This window comes from Megalops cyprinoides, chromosome 14 (genome assembly GCF_013368585.1).
Source record: "Megalops cyprinoides isolate fMegCyp1 chromosome 14, fMegCyp1.pri, whole genome shotgun sequence".
NCBI classification, from domain to species: domain Eukaryota; kingdom Metazoa; phylum Chordata; class Actinopteri; order Elopiformes; family Megalopidae; genus Megalops; species Megalops cyprinoides.
The window spans coordinates 29,251,215-29,272,086 of NC_050596.1; the positions used below are offsets into that span (position 1 = coordinate 29,251,215).

Sequence of the window (20,872 nt, forward strand, 5' to 3'; positions counted from 1 at the left end):
TTGGATGTTTTCTTTTTTTTTTTTTTTTTTTAACAGTAACCCGCGTTACATAAAGTAAGATCTGGGCACAGAGCATACATCTAGAGTCCCGGAGAGAGAGGAAGAGAAACTGCATCATGAATTATATAACTGTAATTTTTCAGCCTGAAACATGGAGATCATGAGGCCGCTTTACACCGCCCACCACCCCATCAGTTAAACAATCTCTGCTTCCCACACCATCTCTGGGGCTGTGGTGTAATCAAAACAGAGGAGCTCCATTACTTCTCGGTTCTGGCTTCTGCGGTACAGCTGAGCAGTGGACTGCCCACCACGCACAAACCCCCCCCCGCCCCCCCCCCCCCCCGCGCACACCACCTTTATTTGCTTACACTGCGAAAAAAGCCAAAACAAATTATGGCGTTTCAAGACAAATAAATTACTCGGCCCTGCCCCCCACCCCCCCGCCTCGACTCGACAGTGATGTATGAGGTGCGCTCGCCGGCGCTCGGCACGGTCCACGCGCCAAGGTCATACAAGAGCAGGTGCAGTGTGTGAAGCTCTGGGGCTGTGCGTTTACCGCTTACACACGTGTTGGGCCGGCAGGACGCAGAAGCACCTGCTGGGTTCACATAACCGTCGCATGGCTCCACCTACCCCTGAACCTACTGTACCACTTCCACTCCTGCCCTTTCATAAAACAACCTGCCTTACTGCAAAAAAAACAACTGAAAAATGAAGACAAAGCCTTTCGAAATGGTTTGGTCAATGCTGAAATGGTTAGAAAACAATTTAAACCCAGTAAAAATGCCCTTGTCCTGAATGAAGAGTCATTATTTTAGCCAGTAGCTATTCCATAACACTGATAAAAGTCAATTTGAAATTTGCAAATTTGAAATGTGTACAGCTTCAGTGTGACAAGGATGTCTACTGCTTTAGCCCACATTTAGCCCACATTACTAAGCCAAACTCTAAACACACACACACATTCCCACTCTAATAGCAACTAATAGCATACTAATATTTGCTTTAGTGCTTCCTGTAATCTGCTACTTCCACATACTCCCACCTTTCAAACAGCTCAAACACCAAGTACAGGACGCTACCCTGACAGCACAGTGCGCTGAGGGGGCTGTACTTCCAGGACTGCAGATAAGCTTTCGGAACATTGTGGCTCCCTCATCTAATGCGAATAGCAGGGGGTTGCAGGGGTGAGAGGCGGCCTCCTTTCTGCAGGACGCCAATGCAGAATGTCCACGTTAAACTTTCAGGCCTCTCCCTGTTTGTGCCTGGTCTCCGCACCTTCGTATTTCAGTACACAGCGTTTGCTGCAATGTTCTGACTTGCATAACATTACACAGCATCCATCCATGTGACTGCATGTTTACTGAGGCCATCCAGGTTAACCATCCTGCCCAAAGGGAATAACCGCAGCGGCTCAGCTGAGAGTCAAACCAGCAACCTCTAGGTTGCAAGCCCTGTTCCCTATCGGCATGTCAGCCTGCTGCCCAATCTGTAGCATGGTCAGAGAGCTCTGCACAGGCAGCTGTGTCTCTTTCGTTACGCTGATGGCCGGGTCAGAGGGAGGCAGGTCACCGACAGACTCCCCGCACACGCAGCGCTGTACGCGCAGCCCTCACGCTAACGCCGGCGTCCGCTGCTGCTCCTTCAGAACACTTCAATCCTGGCTGCGGCCGATCGATTGAGTTACACAACAGTACCGCGTTTCAGCCTCTCCCCCGCACCACACAATGCATCACAGATGCTCCACCACTCGCTCCACCGCTCACTCCCCCCCCCCCCCCCCCCCGGGGGCGGCAAGCCGTTCCAGTTTTTACACAACTTTCAAAAACTAAATGCCTCAACTCTCATCTAGTTCTGCTGTGACGCACGGAGCCGACCTCTGCGCGTGGTTTATGTATGAGATACTCAGCGTGGCTGAATGAACGCTGGGGGATCTCACGAATTCAGCACAGGGGAGACCGCAGTGCCGGTCCTCAATGCCCCTCTTCTTTTTTTTATTGAAGGAATGATACAATACTAATTAAATACACTCTCCTCCTTTTTTTTGTTTTGCAAACAAAATTCCCTCCCCCCACCCTGGAAATGTAGGAAATGCAACATTACACAATTATACAATTACAAATGCACATTCTCACAGCCCCCACACTTAGTACCGCTCTTCTGAGCCCACATAAAGCACCTGCGATCGCGCCTGTCTTACGGCCGCCGTCGGACCCCCATCACTGAGCAGGCCGTTTTAGTCTGAAGCCACTAACAACTTTATGTGAGTATAAACAACTGAAAATTCAGACTTCCTGCTCGGCGGCCCCTGACCGACATCTGCGGATCCCAGAGCCATTTGGCTTCCACATGAAATGATCACGGGACATGCGCAAACATGTAAACACTGCGGCATGAAGCTCTCTGCTGTAAGTGAAGCCCATCCACTGTGGTCTTGTATATATGAGCCTATCGTATATATTTCAATAATGTAATGTAATGAGCCAAGTGCAGAATCACAGCACACTCTAATGAACCATGAGAGAGAGACTACTGAATCAATGTAATCAGAGGAGTAGATTCAAAGATCATGAGCTGCCCTAGTCCTGGACTGGCTGATTTAAATTTACAACGGCCATTCCTCGGCTACTACACACCTCGACCTGCCAAAGCCTTTGCGTCAACAGTGCTTCAGCTCAGACCGGTCACTACTGACGGTGTTAGCGCTTAAGTTCGCTTCATCCTCCGGTTCTGGCTTCGAAGGAGAGGATCCCGAGCTGGGCCGGTGACGTCGCTGCGTTTGGGCCGTCTGGACGGGTGCGATTACATCTGTTCTGGAGCGCAGGGTTCCCATGGGAACGGCGCTCGTGTGTCTCTGCGCTTCCGGTGTACGCCGGCGCTTATCTTGTTTGCCGAAACGAGCCCAACTGTCTCCAGAGGGAGGACTGCGCTACCGCTTGCTTCAGAGTTCCGCAGTTTGAATAATTAAAACAGTGTATTTAGTACTTTGAATAGAGATTGCGCTCGGAGCAACAGAAACGCGCGAGCGGTGTATTACAGCGCGCGTTTTAGCAGCTTCAGGCAAAGAGCCGTTTGCGATTTCGTGACAATGAGCAGCACTCCAATTTACACTGAGTGAGGAAAGATGCAAACAAACAATTCTTCCACAAACAGCTTCTCACTCAGGTTACCCTCACACTGAATAACCAAAGCGACAGATGGTGGATCTGCAACCTCTGATATTGTGTATTTTTAATCTCAACTGTAAAAACCAAAGGTTTTCAGGGGCTGCATATAAAACTACCACAAACTTCAAAATATCCGCGTTACCAGGTTTCTGCTTTCGTCTTTCCGTGATAATAGAATGAACAGTTCCTGATAATTTTATTGTAAAAGAAAATAACACTAGGTAATCAGTCTGGCGCTTGGCTTGAGGCGATCATTAAACCAACAGGCACGATGCCATGAATATCAACTAATTCGAACTGACAAACAGCCGCGCGGGTGCGGGACATCTGGTGGCGCCGCGATGAAGACGTCTCTGTTCGGCTCCTTGTTAGCATATAAACAACAGCGGGGGACAGAGAGGGGCTCCCGAAATCCTGCTGCACACAGCGGCCCACGTGACGCCACCAGTACATGCTTGGCGGAGGCCCGGGTACACGATCAGAGGGCCTGGCTGTGTGGGCCAGCCAACAGGCTGCCCGCTGGGCATCACCGCCTGGCAAAGGCCCCTCATAGCCGTCCGCCGCAGGCCTGCTCCGCTCTGCGCCTGGGCTAAAGCCCCACTCAGCGAACCAGCTAATGCGCCAACAGCGTAAAGGGGGACACAGCGATTTCAGGGGTTCAGCCGAGGCGACGCGCAAAAACAAAGACGCAATGTGGGGAAATGTTAACTTTCAATACGATCAAGTCCCTGTGGCAAATTTAAAACAAACGCCCCAGTGATCGAAACGTTTTCCGAAAAAATACAGAGGGCGGAAGTCCACAGAGATATCCGACGGCTTAGAAAAGCAGTGAGGGGGGCACTCCAAAGTGAAATTCACTTTCTTACTTAATAAAAGATTCCTTAAATTACAACAGTGGGGACCAGTACGAAAAATAGCTCAACATTTCAGCATTTTGCTTTCGTAAGGAGCTGCATGCCGGTGTTGCAATGGGTGATTCAGTATGTTCTTAAAGACGCACTTACAAAAAATCCCCTGGAGACAATCCCCACTGTCTTGCAATGATGCTGAGGCAATATATATAGCCTATGCAAGTTGCAATGCTAACGTTTCCCTGGTTTACCATCGAATGATGTGGCTGCCAATTACAACCCACACTCATGTACTGATAACGACTTGAGGAATGTCTTCAGAAGAGCAAGGCTGCCTGTTCTCTGAACAAAATGGAGCTGCATCTGTCCGCTTAGTGCTACAAATGTCAGTCTTGCTTAAATTCATCTAATTAGACCTGAGGCACTTACTGTACCAGCTGGAGCCAAACAAGTGGATGGGTAATGCACTGGAAATAATCTCACTTCATTGTCTTATTTTTTTTTTTTTTTCTTCCAAAAATAATGCAAGAGAAATTCAGATTTGAAAGGAAGAAGGCCCCCCCCACACAATTTTTGTATAAGATTTCATTTTGTGAGGTTACACAACCCACCACGGCAGGGGCTTTGGATTCGCTGCTCCGAGTCAGCTGCGGAGAAATTCCAACCCCTGTTCCCTAACGCTTCGATTGTCCCGGACACCACTGGAAGCCGGCTTCTACAGAATCTTATCTCAGGCCACTTAAACAGGGACAATTTTTCCACTGTATAATTCTGCTCAATTGCTGCCCCCACCCCCCCTTGGCAACTGTTCAATTCTGAGTGAATTAAGTGAGGCCATCTATGTGCCAGGATCCGTCTCATTGGAGGACCAGAGCTGGTTCATTTTTCTTGTCTCCGTTGGCTGAATACACCGGCCCCACAGAGTAGCGTGGAGGGTCTTGTGATTCGCCTGAAAGTACCACTGAACTGACAGGGACACTCTAGCAAAGCAATGAAGACACTGTTATAACCTGCACAGTCACACGCAGGGGCGACAGTAGGTTTCTGTGAGGAGGGGCTGGTTCAGTCAGTACTCAGCAGCGTTTTGAGATGCAATCGTTTGCGAGACAGAGTGTGTGTTGTGTGTGTGTATGTGTGTGTGTGTGTGTGTGTGTGTGTGTGAGAGAGTGTGCGTGTGATGGTGTATGGAACATACAGGCCCATGTGACTGATGATGTTGCCACAAAACCTGAAAACTCAGCCTTACATAAGACAGGGAACACAGAGTACCAGCTAACCCAAGTGCTCACCCCCAGTTAAAAATCTTTCACCATTAGCTGCATAAGCAGATCTCCCACGCATCTCTACGGTAATATCTCTCAACATGAAGAGTGTTTATGTCATAATACTGCCTAGGACAAAGCCTGTGTGTTCCTTTAACATGCACTGCTGTGAGTTTTGTGCTGAATCATGACTGGAGTGTTTGTTACGAGGAGGCAAATATCCCACTTATGTGCTTTACTTTAAACAGGTAAAGACTTGTGCATTCCCAATGTGAAGAATGAACAAGTGCTATTGAGTTTGTCACAGTTACGTAAAATCAGCTCACACACATCTCATGCACATCTAATTGGCCCTGAGTAACTAAGTGGTGTCTGTCCTTGATAAAAACACCAAATTACAATTAAACACACTTGACTTGAACTTGAATCTTCGACTAATATAGGCCAACAGGAAATCATACATAAGTGGATAAATGAAGTTCAAATCCGGTTGTTGCTTTAAAAAGAGAATTCAATGTTGTGCTACCTGATATGCCTACTTAATAACCTGCAACACCTGGTTATGCGCACTTCATATGAGATACATAAAAGGAAAGCACTTCCATGACAACTGTGGAACAATTAATCCACATTTTTCAGTCGCTTACAAAACTGCTCCCAGGTAGTCCAGGACAAAAGAACCCATGAGTAAGTCCATCTCGCCCAGTCCTGGGGCGCGACCATGCATAACCTCAGCACAGAGCCACAGCCCAGTGCACTGAGCCTGGGTCACTTGCGTGACTAGGCATTCGGTGACCTAAAAGCAGGCCCAAATGTGACAGGGGAGGTTAGCGCGGATTTTCTGTTCCAGTGTTCCATCTGGGCACGAGTTTTTGATAGGGGGGGAAAATACCCAGCCAGGCTGGCAGTGAAGGGAGTGTGGCTGTGGGCACAGACGCCACAGCGCACGTTATGACAGCCGGGGACACCCCACTGCCCCCGCTCTCTTTCCGGGCTCCCTGGCCTATCTCAAGGCTTCACAGGCGGAGCAAAGTTCTGGACAGAGACTACAGCCGTTTAAGGTCAGGGGACAAGCCCAGACTTGCTTTGCTGCCGGGATGTTCATTTGGTTTCCACGCCTGCTCATTTTACACATCCATTTTTCAGTCTCAAGACGGCGCGCTGATACCATGCGGATGGGTGAAGTGAAACCAGTAGCCCCAGAAAACTCATCACCCAACGATCAATGAATGTAACACAATGAGAGGGTGCACCACTTACTGTCAACAGCAACGCCCTTGTGGGGCGACTGGAGTCGAGTGGAGCGTGTGATACCACAGACTCCTCCAGTATCACTGCTTCTGATTTGTGCCTTAAGTCACCTCTTAAGTTTAAGCTGCCAGCAATTGTTAAAACAAATTGTTCTGCAAGAATCTGAATGTGAACAATGTAACAGAAAGGAGAAAATTACAGGTGTTTTGCTTTCCTTTTAATTCAGCCTTCACTGGAGTTAAAAAAAAAATACAGAAGAACAAAAATGTATTTCACGCGAGGCTGAATGCATTCATTAACTGCTCACTTATTGCTTTTTTTGATTTGTCAAAACAGTGCTGAGCTGCAGGCAGCCAGCCGGTTTCAGCCAAAATCAAACGACGACCGATTTGCACGCGGTGTGATACACTTTCACTCTGAGAGCAGCAACATTAGCAAGGACTTGACGGGGAATGTTTTCAAATCAAAATTTTCAAATCAAAAGGAGGTTCTGTTCATTGTTACTTCTCGAAGACCCTGGCACTTGCAGTTAAACCTTCGAGGTCTGGCTCGCACGGACTCGCAGCAGAAATGCTCCAGAGATGCCAGCATAATTTAAGGAGCCGAGGAACAAATGATGCAGGCTCCATTTCACCCGAGAAAGACGAGCCCTGCTACACAACCAAGGCCATATGAGCAATACTGCAGTACAGCACATCCCGTATGAACTCATAATCTAATGAAACACACTCAAATTAAATAAAAAAAGTTTATATTGCATCTTTCAGACAAGTGCTAATCAACAGCGAACAAGTGCCACAGTCATTTTTTTTTTTTTTTTAAGGTGATGAGGGCACCTAATTACTGGTTGTTCATGCCGCATCCTGAAATAAACTCAAATCAGGCTACGGATGGATGCCGGAGTGGATGAAAACATAAAAGTATGTGATAAAGAAGCTACTGTTCTTTTATTATGAGTCTTGCTTCCTGAAATACAAAGAACCGGAGAGGCACTTTTTAAAACTGTTGTGCTCACCAAACAGTGAGATTTTTTTGATGATATGACGTTAACCTGACGTCACTCGGCATAGAAATGTTTCCAGAAAAGAAAATTAGCCGCGGGCGTACGAGCTGCAACGTCCTGAACTTTAAAGAGCACTGCAGAGCATGTCAATAGCCCCGTTTCTAAGGACACGTGCCACAGCTAAACACTCAAGCAATATTTTCAAGATGCACTCTCATGCAAGCAACGGTAAGAAGACAATCTGGGTGCGCAGGACTATGGCATACAACAGCATGAACTATGGCTCCTTTTATAAACCATTTTGACATTGCGCTTATCTGAACCCTTCCTCCAAAGTGAACAGAAGTCTCCCGAGACATTTAAAAAAAAAAAAAAACACATGAAAACAATCCCACACATAGTTCATTAAGATGTCTGAATCTTGCACTGCATTTTGGGTATCATGTATGCAGCCCTGCACACAGTTCGCTCAGCAGTGCATCGTGGGTAAAAAGGTGAGGCACTCACCCGCTCCTCCAGGCTGCCCTCCTCCCCGGGGGGCTCTTTCCCGTCTGGGACGTCCTTGAGGACAGGCACGTGTTTCTTGAGTGCCGGCTCCCTGTTGAGGGTGGTGTAGCCGACGTGCTCGTAGATGGGGTTGATTGTCATCTTGGCGATATACTCGGCCGCCTTGGTCTCGATGTAGAGGGTGATCAGCCCGTCTGTCACCAGGTCGTGGATGGACTCGAAACGCTTCTCCCCGACAAAGTGCTTCCCATCGTAGTAGAGGCGGAAGTTTCTGGTCTGGTTCCCGAAGCTGGGTCCGATAGAGGGGGGAAGGAGAGAGGCATGAGGAGGAGAGAGTCTGGGGAGGGGGGATCTGGTCGTCGGAGGAGCGATTCCCCCCGACCCCGGCGCTACGTGGAGAAAGTGAAGGGAAAAAAGCTCGCAGTGCAGAGAGAAGCAGGGAGAGGCACACCCTGACTAATAAAGACAGATTGCAAGAGACCAGCCAGCCCTAAAAGGAATGGCTTGTTCTCTCTCACTCTGCCTCCACAGTTCTCTCTGCAGCTGTGGAAAATAAAACGAAATAAAAAGCAACACAATCCATGCAGCGTTTTTTTTTTTTTTTTTTTAAACTGCGGGCTCTGTATCGGATTGCTCAGCGGCTGCACATGTCGGTTATAAATAATGGAGCCCTCTATTAACGCTGATCAATACGGTTGTTTAATGCCCCCTGTTAGATCCCTCTGTCCACATCATCTCAGACGGAAGAGGCCTTTCTGAACTCGGGAGGGAGAAACAGAGCCAACGAATACACTCGCAGCCGCGGCGATGCCAAAAAGGATCGCAGTGCAGTACATAAACCAAACAACGGCAGGCATTCTCAGCCACTGGGCCCAAGCCAGAGGCTGACTTCTCTCCTCCATTTTGCACAGTGCCTGTGTGTGTTGCACTTGTTGAGGATGCTAGCAGAGGCCCTGGGAGCAGCAGCAGCCAGCGGTCCCTGACAGCGGGGGAGACACTGAAAGAAACTTCCTCACATCCTGGAGCCATTATCTCAGAGCTGACCCATAGGAGACATCAGAGACGCCGCGCTGACGCAAGCTCATTAACCTGAACTGCAACCTTTTCCAAATTCAGATACGAGCCAACTTACTGCGACACCATTTCCTCCCGCCCCTGCTTGGGGAGAAATTATTTATGGAAATCAATTATACAAGGGTATTCGCCAGAGAAAATTTCTGTGGCAAAAGCAAAAGATGTTGTCCTGGATATTTCTGGGGGGGGGGGGGGGGTGTATAAATTTCAAAATCGCATGCTTGCAAGACTGAGGATTTTTCATAAAGCAGAAGCAGAAATCTTGCCCTACCGGGTAAATATGGAAATCTGATAAATCGGATCAATACACTGTGCCAAGCCGCTAAAACGCCACACTAACACTCCCCTGTAATGGCTGGTGCTGTTTTCCGCTGTTTTTTGGAGGGTATCTGTCCAGACACTAGGCCCAGCCACTCTGGATGTCCCCACCACCCATCCTCTATCCTTTCAGCTGCCTACCAGAGATCCCCCCAGCCTGAGAGAGGCTGTTCCAAAACACAGCGCTCTAATCAGCCTCAATAGGAGGGGAAAGTATAGCATCTGAAAGCAAAGATGTGTCATCAGCTGGAGTTTTGTCAAATGGATGACATTTGAAAGATGAGACACTGGAATCCTGCTTAATTTTTTAACAGTTTGTAACCCAAATTCTCAGACAAAGCTATGAACACTGACAGCTTTAAAATGGTTCAAAAGAAACAAAATGAATTTTTTTTTTTTTTTTAAACACAGAGGGGGTGGGCAACTACACGTTCAAGGCTGCAGTCCTTAATCTGCATCTGAACATTGTGTCTAAGAAAGCCTATTACAGCACGTAAAGACTCTCAGGGTGCACAACCGTACAGGTAGACACTGATCGACACAGCTGAGATTAAGACAGCTTGGCTGACCTCAGGGAAATTTAACCCCGTAGCTACATCTTAATTGTTGGAATAGCTAATTCAATTTACCGCAGTTCATGCATAACCAATACAGCGTTTGACAGCAATGACGGGGCTGCTGCCTGCGCTGCCTCATTGGAATTCCACCGGATGTCTGCAGAGCACATCTTTCAGCAGATCTGTGAGATGCTGTTGGGGCCATAGTGCTGATCCTGAGAGGAACCCACAGCATCACCAACACCAGATCGCCTCTCTCTGCGCTGTTCGCTTAATAAAACCGGTTAAAAATAAGCGCTGCTCCTGATTTAAGCGTGCGGGAAAATTGCATTTCCTCTTGCAGCCTACAGGTTCGCTAGGTCGTTCTCTGTGCTGCATTTCCTGTGTGGAGCTCTCTGCCCCCCCCCCCAGCCCCAAATGGAGACAGAATTTATGTGAACAGAGGGGACTTCACCTCTCACCGAGACTAACAGCGGAGGCTTTGTGTACCTCTGGTTTCCTGTTTACAGGCTGAAGAAGCTAGAGAGGGATGGAATTCCGGAATTCTGAGAAACACTCGGTGACGGTGACGCGAATATCAGGTCAGATAAATATTAGTTCTTTAACGCCCTCCCATTTTTGGTACTGCTCTACAACTGCACAGCACACTGACATAAACTGCGTACGCAAGCACGGCTGTAAACTTCCATCGACACGTGTGACATACGGTCAAATAGAAAAATCTGCGGAAACCGCTCCGGCCAGAATTACATTGCTCCCACATCGCCATACTAGCACGGAAAAGATTTTCAAAGGCCGCCTGGATCAACGTGCTTTTACAGGTTAAACCAACGTTTTAAAACCAGCCTTGCAGCGAGGCACACCAACACGAAGCAGCCCCTGCAGTTAAAGTGCACGCGCTGTGCTGGGAACTTGCTGGTAGCCCCTGCAGACTGCTTGCTAAGTGGTCAGATGTAGACATCAGATATTTTCACTGCAAAAGCAGAAGCAGAGCTGAGAAATCTACCAGAGTTTAAACTAATGTCCACCGACTCAGAGAGCAAAAGCGGGGGGCCAGTCCTTGGATCTGGCCCCACTGCCTAAGAGCGCAAGGCTGCTGCAAGGGATGCTGGGTATTTTTTTTTACCTCCATCACTACTCCACGGACCAGCTTCCCCCGTCTGGGACTCTGTGCAGCTGCAGGAGACCAGGGCCGCATCACGCTCCTGGTTTACGGTCAAGTTTTACGGTCAGACCAGCCTGACGGCCCCCAGGGGGAGACACTCCCACGGGAAGAACAAAGGCACAGGAGGGCGTGCCAATCCCCAGGGAGGGGGGGGGGATGCCAGGAAGAGCACATGCGCACGTGAACCCCGCAGCTGACCGCCTGAGCGGGTTTAAGGCCGGCCTTTTTAGAAACAAAATCCTCTGCCCTCTGCGGTCCCGCTCTCCTCACGAGCCAGAAATCGGGATGAGCCCCACCCTCGTTAACCCCCCCACTATATGTTTAATGGTCGGATCTGGGGGTGAGCAGCTCTTCCACTAATCCAATTTAATTCTCCAGGAGGCAATTCCAGCTTAATTGTATGAGAAGCAAGGGGATGAGGGCTTTACCCAAACAGAACAAATTCTATTAAATTGTGCGCATCCTGCCCAAATTTAATTTAGGAATAAACCGTTATTCATAATCCACTTAACATTTCTTCCGTTTCAAAATACAGCTACTGTAAGCTCGTGAAGACCTGCAATAAATAAAAAAAGCCTGGTTCTGGTTACTAAATACAGAACTGGCAAGTAGTCTATACTTAATTAACTAGCACACATTGACTTAAAAAGTTACAGTGAACCTTTAAGGCCTTTTTCCAAAACTTTGGGTACTCTAAAATAACAAAAAAAGTGGAGAAACTGGAGAGCCTGTTGTCCAGGCAACAGTGTGTCACCTACACATTTACTCTTTCACATTCTGACTCATGCGCATGACTCATATGGCACTGGTTATTTTTAATAAAAGCGCATTTTCAACACGCAGGAGAAACACTTCACAGTGCAGAAGGTCAAAAAGTGAGCTGAATCCAACAAATGAACACCACCACCCAGGCACCGCCTTGACCATTTCAAGTCACCATTTCATTATGAAATCAGTGATATTACAGAAACCAGCAACTCACACACGTAAAAAGCAACAGCGAACGAAAGCAAACGGGACTCTTCACTTCATGTTTCAATGCATTAAGCTGTGCACCATGTGCCTGTGCCATGGAGTCTGACCCTGGGGGACCACGGAGGGGGGCGGGGGTGTGTGAACGGGCGGTGAGAACTGCCACCTGCACCTTACATGGAATCTGCTTCGATTTCACCCGCCCCCAGAGAGACAGTGCGCTCATAATACCTCCGGCTCTGTGGGGCTGTTAGCATTCACAGGGGAACCGCAGATCTCACTCACCGCAGAGCCAGCGTGTAGGTCCCAGGCTGCCTCTGGCTCTCCCGGATGAGGTAGCTGCCCTCGGCAACGCTGAGCAACTGATCAGCCTCTTCCCTGGAGATCATGCCGTGGTACCTTGGAGATGAGAGGGGGAGACGAGACACTGGTTAGCTGGGTGGATGCAAATTCTCTCGACCAAATGCAATGTCTCAATGAGCACTGGGTATATACAAGGTCACAGGTCGCCTTCAAAAAGTAATCACACTTCCGAAGGTTTCACACAATATTTCAGAAGAAATTTTGACAACCTTTAGGTAAAAAAAAAAAAAAACCATCAAAAAGAAAACTCACTCTCTTCCATAATATTTGGGCCGGTTGTCCACCTGCAAGGACAAGAAAGAGGGATGAAAGGACAGGAAAACCAATTAAAATGCCTTCGGCTCAAAGTGATGAAAGTTACGTTGAGTGACAGCGTGACCACGTGTCCTGCACTGCTGAACGTATGGAAACAGCAGGCACACAGGCTAATGAAATTAATTTTCACAAGCTAGTGGAGCTGCTCTTTTTTTCCCCCTCCCCCCCCCCCACCTTTTCAAGGAAGGGCGATGTCTTCCAATCTGCACCGCCATCATCACCGCTGAAAGATCACATTACTCAGCGCGCTGCCGGTCACCCTAACTGCTGGCAGCGGCCGCAGCTAAACCCCATTCAGTGTGGTGCTGCCGCAGCCTGGAGTACCACGCACAAGGCCCCCGTTGTTGGTGCCCGTGTTGTGGGCGTGACCTTCGGGTTAAACACACACTTCTGCAGTCGGTTTGAATTTGAGGCGATGTTCTGGGGAAGGAGATCGCTCGATAGCCGCGGTGGGGGCCTGCGACGCGTTTAACCTTCAGCTGACTGGCTGAATGTGACAGTTAATAATCAGTAAGCCCCATGAATAGAAATGAGGGCCAGATTAAAAAGGCATCAGGTCATTTTCAGAGATATTGGGAGCTGCTGAGTTGCTCTGCATTCTATCACATCAGGCCCTCAGCATCCCTCTCTCCCCACCCCCCACAAGCCTGTGTTGTGGCAGATTAAATGAATACTAGGACAGGCGAGGTGTGTGTGCGCGCGCACGCGTGTGTGTGTGTGTGTGTGTGTGTGTGTGTGGTTTATACTGCAGCAGCACTATAATGGATCTTCAGAACAGTGACCCTGTTTCTTTCACATAACATAATTACCAGGAAAGCAATCCCTTTCTTTGATCAGCAAGTCAAGCCAGTTACAGGACCATGCGGACTGCTGGTGATGGTGTACAAAAGACAGCACCAGGAGGGGTATTCATTTCCAAAGAGCACTCGTGAATTCCTCCCCCAGCTCAGAGGAGCCGCTGAGAGCTGGGGGAGAACATGGCCGACGCGGAATGACCGGCAGGGTAATGAACAAGCTAATGAAGCGAATCGGGGGGGCCGAAGAGCCAATAAATCAGCACAACTCTGCCTGCAATGATAAAAAAGCAATTTGTAACCACGCGCAGTCCATCCAGTAAGGGGGTGGGCAACCGAACGCATGCACACCCACACCAGGGCCCCATTGGTGGGGCAGCTCTGTGTGCTTCATAGTGGGTTAGCGGCGTTCTCGTTCGTCTGCAGCTCTTGAAACGCTTCCAAATGAGGAATTAAAAATGCGCTTGCCGCTCAGGCTTTAGGAAGTTTGGACACTAACCAAACGCTCGCTGCGAGCTATTTTCAGTAAATCACACACTGCACTCTAAAGCCTATGTACACTCTCCAGTAGTGTTACAGCTGAATCCTGTATTGATTCACCTCAGTTTTAACCTTCAACGATCTTCCTTGAGTGGGATAAAATTACTCGGGACGGAGCAAAATGCGAGTAGAATATCAGTAACCTACTAATGAGTTAACGAGATAACGTGAGCCTAAATTTAAAAGCGAATACCTTTTTTCTTGCCTGTCCTACATCTGTATCCATAGCGAGAAAAAAAAAAAAAAAAACTTTAAAAACAGCAAGCTTAATTGAAATCTGTTCTTTTGTTTCATGACCCACTTCAGGCTGTCTAATCCTCATACAAAATCCAGAGTGCAATATCCCACCTCTTTGCTGGACAGAAAATTACATCTGCGAATCATGTTCTTGATCATTTGTTAAACACATAAACAGACTCCACATGCCTGCATAAGATTCAGATATAATCTGCTCTTTCGCACTGAAGGAGGAAAACGGCGTACAGTTTCTAAAATAAAACCAGACGTGTGAGGGTACAGCTTTGCGGTACTTCCTGCTCCTTTGGTGCCTTGACTTGCGCGCTCTTTAACGCCGTACACATGTCTGTGACATCATCGCCCGCGTGCACCTGCTCTGTGGTAAACGGCACGTTTGAGCAGTTAAACGCCCAGGGTGTGCACAGAGGTACGCGTGAGAGGCACCAGACCTTTAATTCCAGCCTAGCCACTAAAAACCAGGTCACAACTGGAACCTTGTGCTGGCAGCACTTCCAGCTGTGCCCCCACCCCCCATACACGCACCCCCCCCCCCCCCCCCCCCCCCACGATCTCCCTCCCCCACTCTCCCCTTCCGGGGTACCAGCTGCGCAGTCAGCCCCAGTCCAGATGGACACGCAGTATCACGCCGGATAGGGGACAAAGAGCAGGGATCTGAACTACACGGTACCAGCACCTTGTTTGGACCCAGACACCTGGACACAACAAGTCTGCATGTCTGGAGATACCAGGTCCTCCGTTTTTAGCAGCGAGAACATTTTTCTGCCTTCTTTGTGCTGAAGGTGAGGGGCGGGGAGGGGGTCCTCTATGAGAAACGCTGAGCCGAGCAGAATCCCCGCACCCGGTTATGATGAGTGAGAATACTTTCCACATTGCAGGGCCTTACTGTATTTCACCCGAGAGGCGCCCGGCTGGATGTGGTGCAGAGGCAGTGTGCTGCAACCCATGGCTTTGGCTTTCCTCACGGCCCTCTAATCTCCGTTATCCTTTGCTGCATATGGTGCTGGTTACCACGGTGCCATTCCCCAATCACACTCCACAGACCTTCTCAACACTGAGACAAAAGCTCTGATCACAAAAAAGGGGCAGCGGACACAGCTGTAAGAGAGATTTTTCATGTTTTCCCTTTTCCCCCACTGTAAATACTGTACGAGTGCGTCACCGGTTACAGAATTATAACACTTATAATTATCAAGGGTACAGGAGATCCTTGCCATTGCTGGATCTGGGATTCGTGATGTCACATATTCTCACCAGGCAGCACTCCCATTTTTCTTGTGCCTCAGAGCCCCACAACAGCACAAATTTTACACATTACAAGGAGCCACTGCACTATTAAATAAATACACACACTAGCCTCTTGTTTATTGCCAGGTGGTACATTGCTTTCAATATGGTTTTTTGGAGTCAGGAAGAAATCTACCTTGGCGCACAGAGCTGTTGTTGGTACTTTAGAGAATTCACAGATTTCTGCATTCGTGGAGACCACCTGATCAAACACTCTGCTAACGGCAAGGGGCTCCTGTAATGACACGATTGTGCAGAGAGGAGGACGGGGGGCTTGGACCCGGGTTTTTGAATTCTCCGCCAGGGCTGAACAGGGAGGGGCGCAGGGGCCCTTTGAAGCGTGGGGCAGGGTTCTGTAGAAGGGCCGTGGCAGGGACAGGCCGACAGGGCGGGCACGATAAAGGGCCGACGTTCAAACAGCCTGAAAGCTTCAAAGATCCCGGCATCAGCAAGGAGACGAGACCCGCCCCAGCATGGGACATATGTTGCGGGGGGGGGGGGACTGGGAGGGCCTCTCACACGCTCACGAACAAGAAAAACTACAATAAATGAATTAATAAGTACATAAATGAAACCACAGGATCGGCACAAAGGAAGGAAGGTGAAAGGGGTTTGCAGGTTTCATTCCTGTGAGACAAAAACCCAGCTTGTCCGCTGGCTGCTTCACCAATCACCCGACGCACATCATGAAAAAAATGAGGCAGTGGACTAGACCAATCATTTGTAAGTGGAAATGAAATGGACCCCCACCCGCAATCAACGTTCAACCTGATTTAATCAGATAACGCTAACCCATTTGACGCAAAAAATGTTCATGAATTCATTCCAATATTTCCTTTATCAGAAGGGCTATGTACTTTAAACCCTGTTCAATTGAGCTAACCACTTTGAAGGTGTAATCTTGGGACGGCAAGGTTAATTAACACGAATCGAGGGTCTTTGCAGTTTCCAATTACGGGACACAGTCTTATGAACGCTACACTTACCATGGGCAAAAAGGCAGACAGCAGCCTAATTCTTTTGATGTCCTGTAATCTGATTTTCTGTCTGTAGAGCACAGTGGTGGTAAGGTGAATTTGGTTCAGATATGAAAGATGACTTCTCTGCAGGGGGCGGGGCTGGTGTAAGAGGCCATTACCAGCGTGTTATCGCTGGCCTGCTTCTTGTTATCGCATGGGGGCTTTCAATCAAACAGTCCACTGCCATATCCTTTTCTGAAGAGCTGGAAATGATGCATCGTGTCTCAGCGTGAATAATGACGTTATACCTGTGCATGAATATTCAGTCTTACAGAAAGGAGCTGACAGGCTCCAAGGCTTTGGCCATGCAGAGCCCCGGCTAAAGGTGACCGCGCAAAAGAGAGAGGCGATTTTTACACCAGCTGTGGACGTTCAGGTGAGACTGGGGTTAAGACTCGGCCGTGCCAATCCCTCGCCCTGAATAGACCCGCATGCAAATCTGACTGGAGCACCTGTGTAGGCCTGCTGTTCAGGATCCTGGAGGTGCGGCACACACCTGCGGACAGACCAGGAGAGCGACTTGGCAGGAGGCCAGGACTCCCTGCACGTGCCGAGTGGGGACTGGGTGACGGTTGGCCTGGCGATGGCTGAGCTGGCACAACTAATGTAATGCTGTGTGTCCAGGGTGACTTGCATGTCAGGACCAATCATGAAGATTGTACCTATAAATGTATACACAAGCATGCATAAATGCACGCACACTCACACACACACACAGACACACACACACACACAGACACTCACTCACTCACACACACACACACACACACACACACACAAACAAACACATACGCACACTTCCAGCATGCTGCACGATACATATTTTGAGCCGAATTACCCTACAGAATTTCAAAATGTTGCAAGCCTGATTCATTCCCCCTCTTAAAGTGATGAAAATGCATTAATTCAGCAGACTGCTGTCCACTAGCTGGATTATGTGACTGGATGTTCCACAGCTCCAAACGCAGATGTCTGAGGTGGAAAATGAGCTGACTGCGTGTGAAACCGTGACCTTACGAACAAACATTTGTACAGGAGGACTTTGGTTGGCCAGCTTAGGACTGCTGTTTCCTAACACAAGTGCAGGAGGATGCGATTAAATGCGTGTGATTGTTAACACCACCAACTTCAAAAAGGTGCTTGAAAAATGAAGGCAACACAAAATCTAGTGCTACTGTGTGTGTAACGGACAGGGAAAGCATGTAGTTCATGTACAAAAAATGTCAGAGGGAAACAGACAACTGGCTTAAGCTGTAAATGTACGAATCATGTTTAAAATCATGTTAACAATATCTTAATATACTGTATATATGTGTACGTATGCACACAAGCACCCACAGTTTATGTTAAAATGTACAAAGAGGCCAAAAAAATTCAAATGTATTCACAGTTTAAATGTAAACCACTCCAATGACTGTTGAGTCTTTATGTAATGAGTTTCTGCACAGCGTATTCTCCTTGTACTGAAGCTTACCTTAGAGCCAGCGACGGCCCATTTACATATTTCAAATGACATGTAAATGGAGACGGATTGCTTGGATTATAAGGGTAAAAGCCTGGGCATGAAATGGAGAAAAGCAGCCCTCGCAGCAAGCAGAGACCCCCTCCCTGGAGAGGCTGCTTTTGAGGCTAAAAAAAACCCCCAAGGCCCCAAGGCTGTGGCCACGCCTTCCTACGCGGGCCACTCAGACGGATTCTTAACGCTTTTGAAATGGATTAATTAAAAGTAAAAAAAAATATATCAAGGTGCTTTTTGTGATACAATTCACGTAAATGATCCTGTTTCGTTCCTAATCTTGGCCTAATTAAGTGAGTGGCCAATCTGCTGAGACACACTGCCGAGGACCACGCCGCGATACCTGCCGAATTAAAGAGGCAGTGGGGGGGGAGGGTTTGCCCTGTCAGCACTAAAGCCCTTTATTAACATTCCTGCCATTTGTTTGGGTCTTGAGAGAAAGAGAGACAGAGAGAAAGAAAAAAAGAAAGAGAGAGAGAGAGAAAGAGAGAGAGACAAAGAGCACTTGGAGCACCCTGCCACGCCACCTCGGCCTTATTTTCCCCTCATTCGCTTCTCGGACGCGGCGCTACGTCTATCTATAATTCAGCGCTCGGGTCTGAATGCACTTTGTGCCGCGGGTCATCAAAGAAACACCGGAACAAGCCACTCCATCTGGGTCTGTGTCACGCAGCAGAACAGAACCAGCACAAGCGTGGCGCTGTCTCCCCCCCTCTTCCGCATGCCCAAGGCGGGCACTTTTAACACCGAAGCGGCTTCCTTCCACACCGATCCGTGAAGCCGTGACAAGTGACTGGCAGACTCCGGCGGTTTCCGAGCGTAAACATTCCAGCCTACAGCACACCCAGCCTCACACGCTAATGATAAATGCTAATGAATTATGCACAGCTGTTACCTCAAGCTTTTTAATTAAAGCCACAGTCATCTTAAATAATCTTTATTAGGGAGGGCAGAACGGTGGGTGGGGGTGGGGGAGGGGTATAAGTAACATTTTGAATTTGGTCATTAGTAGCTTTTGTAGATACCAGATAGGCAGAGGACAGAGGAAAAACTCCAATCTGGCCTTTGCAGCAATTACAGCAAAGCAAAAGAAGGAACTGGCGTTCATCATGGATGTGTGTGACCTACATCTGATCATTTATAATTTAAACTGATCCGATTGCTCGCTTCTCAAAAATCCATCTGAATAATTGGTCATGTGCGCCCGCAGTTTCTGGTAGGCTTACTTAGCATAATGAAGGACTCTGAGTAATTTTAATCAAGTGTGTGTTTTGTCAACAAATTATGGTGATCTTTTTTCAACAAAATTTGGGATTAAATAGTTTCTGCTACACTGTCTATGAACCATACGATTTTCTACTAACAGCATACGTTCTGTATATAACAGGGGTAATTAACGAGCCCTAAATTACACTGCATCCTCTGCCATGTTTCCAGGATACTGAAACTGAGCGAGAGAGAGAAAACGGAGTTGAAACAACCAGCAGAATGGCTTTAACCACACCATACCACTTTGGTCTTTTATAAACAAACAGACTCAAAGGACTGTGAGATTCCACATAATTTGTGGGAGGTTATTGCATTACCTCTGACACGGCAACAAAAACGAGCATTCTTTTTCGCCCTGCCTGCGAATTAAGAGTTCAGAACGCAACCAGTAAATCTGGAGCGCTTGAAATTAACTCAACACGCAAGTATGAGGAAGGAGGACAAATTGCAAAATTTGTTGTGAACCTTTGACACCACTGAGCTCAGTGCCCTTTCAAAGGACAAGCACAGACTGTACCAGCATCTGTGGACAAAACTCAAAGGGAGAATCTCACGCGTTCACAGTGTGGGGCAACGTGGGAAATGTAGTCCACCCATCTACAGTAATCAGACATCTTTAGTCTACATTTTCTCAGGAATCTACTCACTTCTGAGCACCACTAAAAGTGCCTCTCAACAGTGGTCTCAATTCAGCGTTTGCACTTTAGCATTGCAGCCCGGGGAGCAGGATCTTTCTGCAGCTGAAGGTTAAGTGAAGCTGGTTGTTAGGGCTCTTTGTTACTCTGACCCCAGGAGATGCTCCCACTCCTTCTGGAATGGATCAGCTCACAGAGGCAGAGCCAATGACAGCACAGCAACTCACACCAAATTTAGACACGATAGCCAGCATGCAAAGCTGCTCACTTGAGACTAGTTCACTACAGTTTTCATGATTAAACTCTTAGCAGGGAAAGTAGCGCATGTATTAGCTGGACAAAACAAGCCATTCCGTATTATTTTCTCCTGCTCACATTTCATCCTCAGAAATGTACCCGATTTCAAGGACACTCTCTCAAAACAATGGGTTCTGTCACCCCAAACACTCGGACTTGCACAAAACCATTGAGGAACAATATACAATCTGGACAACAATTAAGCACTTAACACTTCAAAGACGGGCCAGAGACAACCGGGAAAAAAAGAGGCCACCTCCACAGTTATGTTCTCCATTGTGTAGGGAACAATAATTGTGAACAGGCACTTTGAACGGCCAGCCCTGGAGAATGAGGGGGAGGAGCCCAGGGGACAGACTGATAAATGGGCAGAGAGTAAGCCCAAGTGCAGTGTGGGACTGGACAAGCCAACGCACCCTGCCTGATGGCACTCAAAGGCAGCCAAATACTGA

General features: G+C 48.1%; 1 protein-coding gene across 1 annotated transcript in view; it reads right to left on the minus strand.

The window, feature by feature from the left end:
* The window catches only part of chn1 (chimerin 1), a 42,327-nt gene that overhangs the window by 16,577 nt on the left and 4,878 nt on the right, over nt 1-20,872 (minus strand). The window contains exons 5-7 of the mRNA XM_036545327.1: nt 12,746-12,777; nt 12,416-12,529; nt 8,045-8,333 (exon numbers count right to left, since the gene is read on the minus strand). Coding sequence (XP_036401220.1) covers nt 8,045-8,333; nt 12,416-12,529; nt 12,746-12,777 — 435 coding nt within the window. The remainder of the gene's footprint in view (nt 1-8,044; nt 8,334-12,415; nt 12,530-12,745; nt 12,778-20,872) is intronic.